At 39.6% G+C, this 2,131-nt stretch overlaps 1 protein-coding gene across 1 annotated transcript; it reads right to left on the reverse strand.

Annotated features, from left to right (window-relative positions):
* Positions 1–310: 310 nt before the first annotated feature.
* Positions 311–1,249, reverse strand: LOC143390722 (olfactory receptor 1J21-like). Its single transcript, XM_076843135.2, has one exon. The coding sequence runs from the start codon at positions 1,247–1,249 to the stop codon at positions 311–313; it is 939 nt and encodes a 312-aa protein (XP_076699250.2).
* Positions 1,250–2,131: the final 882 nt, after the last annotated feature.

Genomic DNA, 2,131 nt, shown 5'->3' on the forward strand with positions numbered 1-2,131 from the left:
AAGTATTTGAGGACAAAGATGTTTTCCTTGATTTGAACATTATACAGTAAGTACATCATATATAGAAACATCAAATACTCTATAAGTATGTATCATTTGTCAATTGAAAAACTAAAAATATATAAAAAATTAATACCAAAAATAAATCTAGATTTCTAGATTTGCAGGGAATTACAAAATTAAATACACACAAAAAAATCATGAAATTAGGAAAAGAAAGTATTTATTTGAGAAGAAAAAGCTGTCACAAAAGGCTAAATAATATCAAATAAAAAGAGAGCCATACACTTAATAGGGAAGACAATGTCTATCACATTGAATTTTTTGTGCTGCTGAGGATGTTTCTTAGAGCTCCTTTCATATCCCGATTCCTTAGACTACAGATGAAGGGATTCAGCATGGGGGTGATCAGACAGTATAACACAGACACAATGACATCCTTGTCATTAGTGCTATTAGATGAGGGGACAAAATAGAGTGCAATAATTGCTCCATAGTACAGAGAAACCACAGAGAGGTGGGAGCCACATGTGGACAAGGCTTTGCAAATGACCTTGATGGAGGGTCTTCTCAGGATGGTGGCCCCAATGTGGCCATAAGAGACCAGAATGCATATGAATGGCAGAGTGATGACCACTGATCCTACAATGAGAATAGCCAGCTGATTGATGGTGGTGTCAGAGCTGGACAGCTTGAGTAAGGCAGAGAGGTCACAGAAGAAGTGGGGCAGAGTGTTGCCTCTAAGGAAAGAGAGACGGGCTAGGAGGAGGGTGTGCAAAAGTGCATTGGCAAAGGATAAGACCCAGGACACAACCACTAGCAGGAAACAGAGGTTCTGACTCATGATTCTGGTATAATGCAGTGGGTGACAGATGGCCACATACCTGTCATAGGCCATTGAGGTCAGAAGGAAGCTGTCAACATCTGCAAGCAATAGAAAAAAATATGACTGGGAAATGCACCCAGCATAGGAGATAGATTGAGTCTGCGTCAGCATGTTCATGAGCATCTTTGGAGCCGTGACTGAGGAGAAAGAGATGTCAGTGAGGGCCAAGTGGCTGAGGAAGAAGTACATGGGGGTGTGCAGGCGAGAGTCCAGCCTGATGAGCAGGAGGATGAGCAGGTTCCCCAGCACCGTGGTCAGGTACATGCCCAGGAACAGGGCGTAGGACATGCCTTGCTGCTCTGGCTGGATGGGGAGCCCCAGGAGGAGGAACTCGGACACACTGCTCTGATTGTCCCTCCTCATGCTCTTCTTGGTGCTTTTTGCTAGAGACGAAAAAGAAATGGAAATCTGGAAGAATGAGAAGTCATTGTGAATATTATGTAATAATATCATGGTTTTTTTAAAACTAGTAAGTATGTACATTTTAACCTTAATATCTCAGGCTTTTTGCCACACTAATGGGCTAGTTAGGGTTTGGGAAAAAAAGATATTTCTCTACCTATAAAACAATATCTTTTAGAGATACTCTGAAACATCAGAATGGTTATCAAATCAGACCAATTTTCAACTTGAGTTCAGTATGGAAATTTGAGATTAGGGAATTAGTGTGCATGACCAGGTTAGTAATGAGTTAATGGAAAGACTGTTAGATGATTTGATGTCTAATGGATTTTTTACCTCTCTTAACCTTCACCATGCCTCTGAAATAGGCATGGTTTTTGCCTAATGCTTTATTTCCATGGTTTGAATCAGATGAACACAGTGGAACACAGTCTTTGTATCTACAGGATATTAAGATTTGGAGACTTGGTGGAAATCATATGTAGCAGGTTTAGGCACAGGTGTTAGGGGTGAATCAATGTCTATGACATAAAATATCTAATGACACACCTTGGAATGCATTTATCAGTTCTTCCTTTAAGAAAGGAAGAACTTTATCCCATTCAATGATCTTAACATTCCATCTCTCTTTCTAAAGAAATTTTCAAGGAGTATGAATAAAACTTCTGTTCATGTTATTTGTCCACCTAGAAAACCCAAGATTAGCACATTGGGTATTCCCTCAATTCAAACCAAATTGTCCTATTGAAGTCATTATAACACTGGGAAATACTTGACTTTTCTAGTAGCCACTTTTTGAATCTGCCGAAGAATTTCTTTGTGTCTGTGTAGCAAAAACGAATG

Source organism: Callospermophilus lateralis, chromosome 2 (genome assembly GCF_048772815.1).
Source record: "Callospermophilus lateralis isolate mCalLat2 chromosome 2, mCalLat2.hap1, whole genome shotgun sequence".
Lineage (NCBI taxonomy): Eukaryota > Metazoa > Chordata > Mammalia > Rodentia > Sciuridae > Callospermophilus > Callospermophilus lateralis.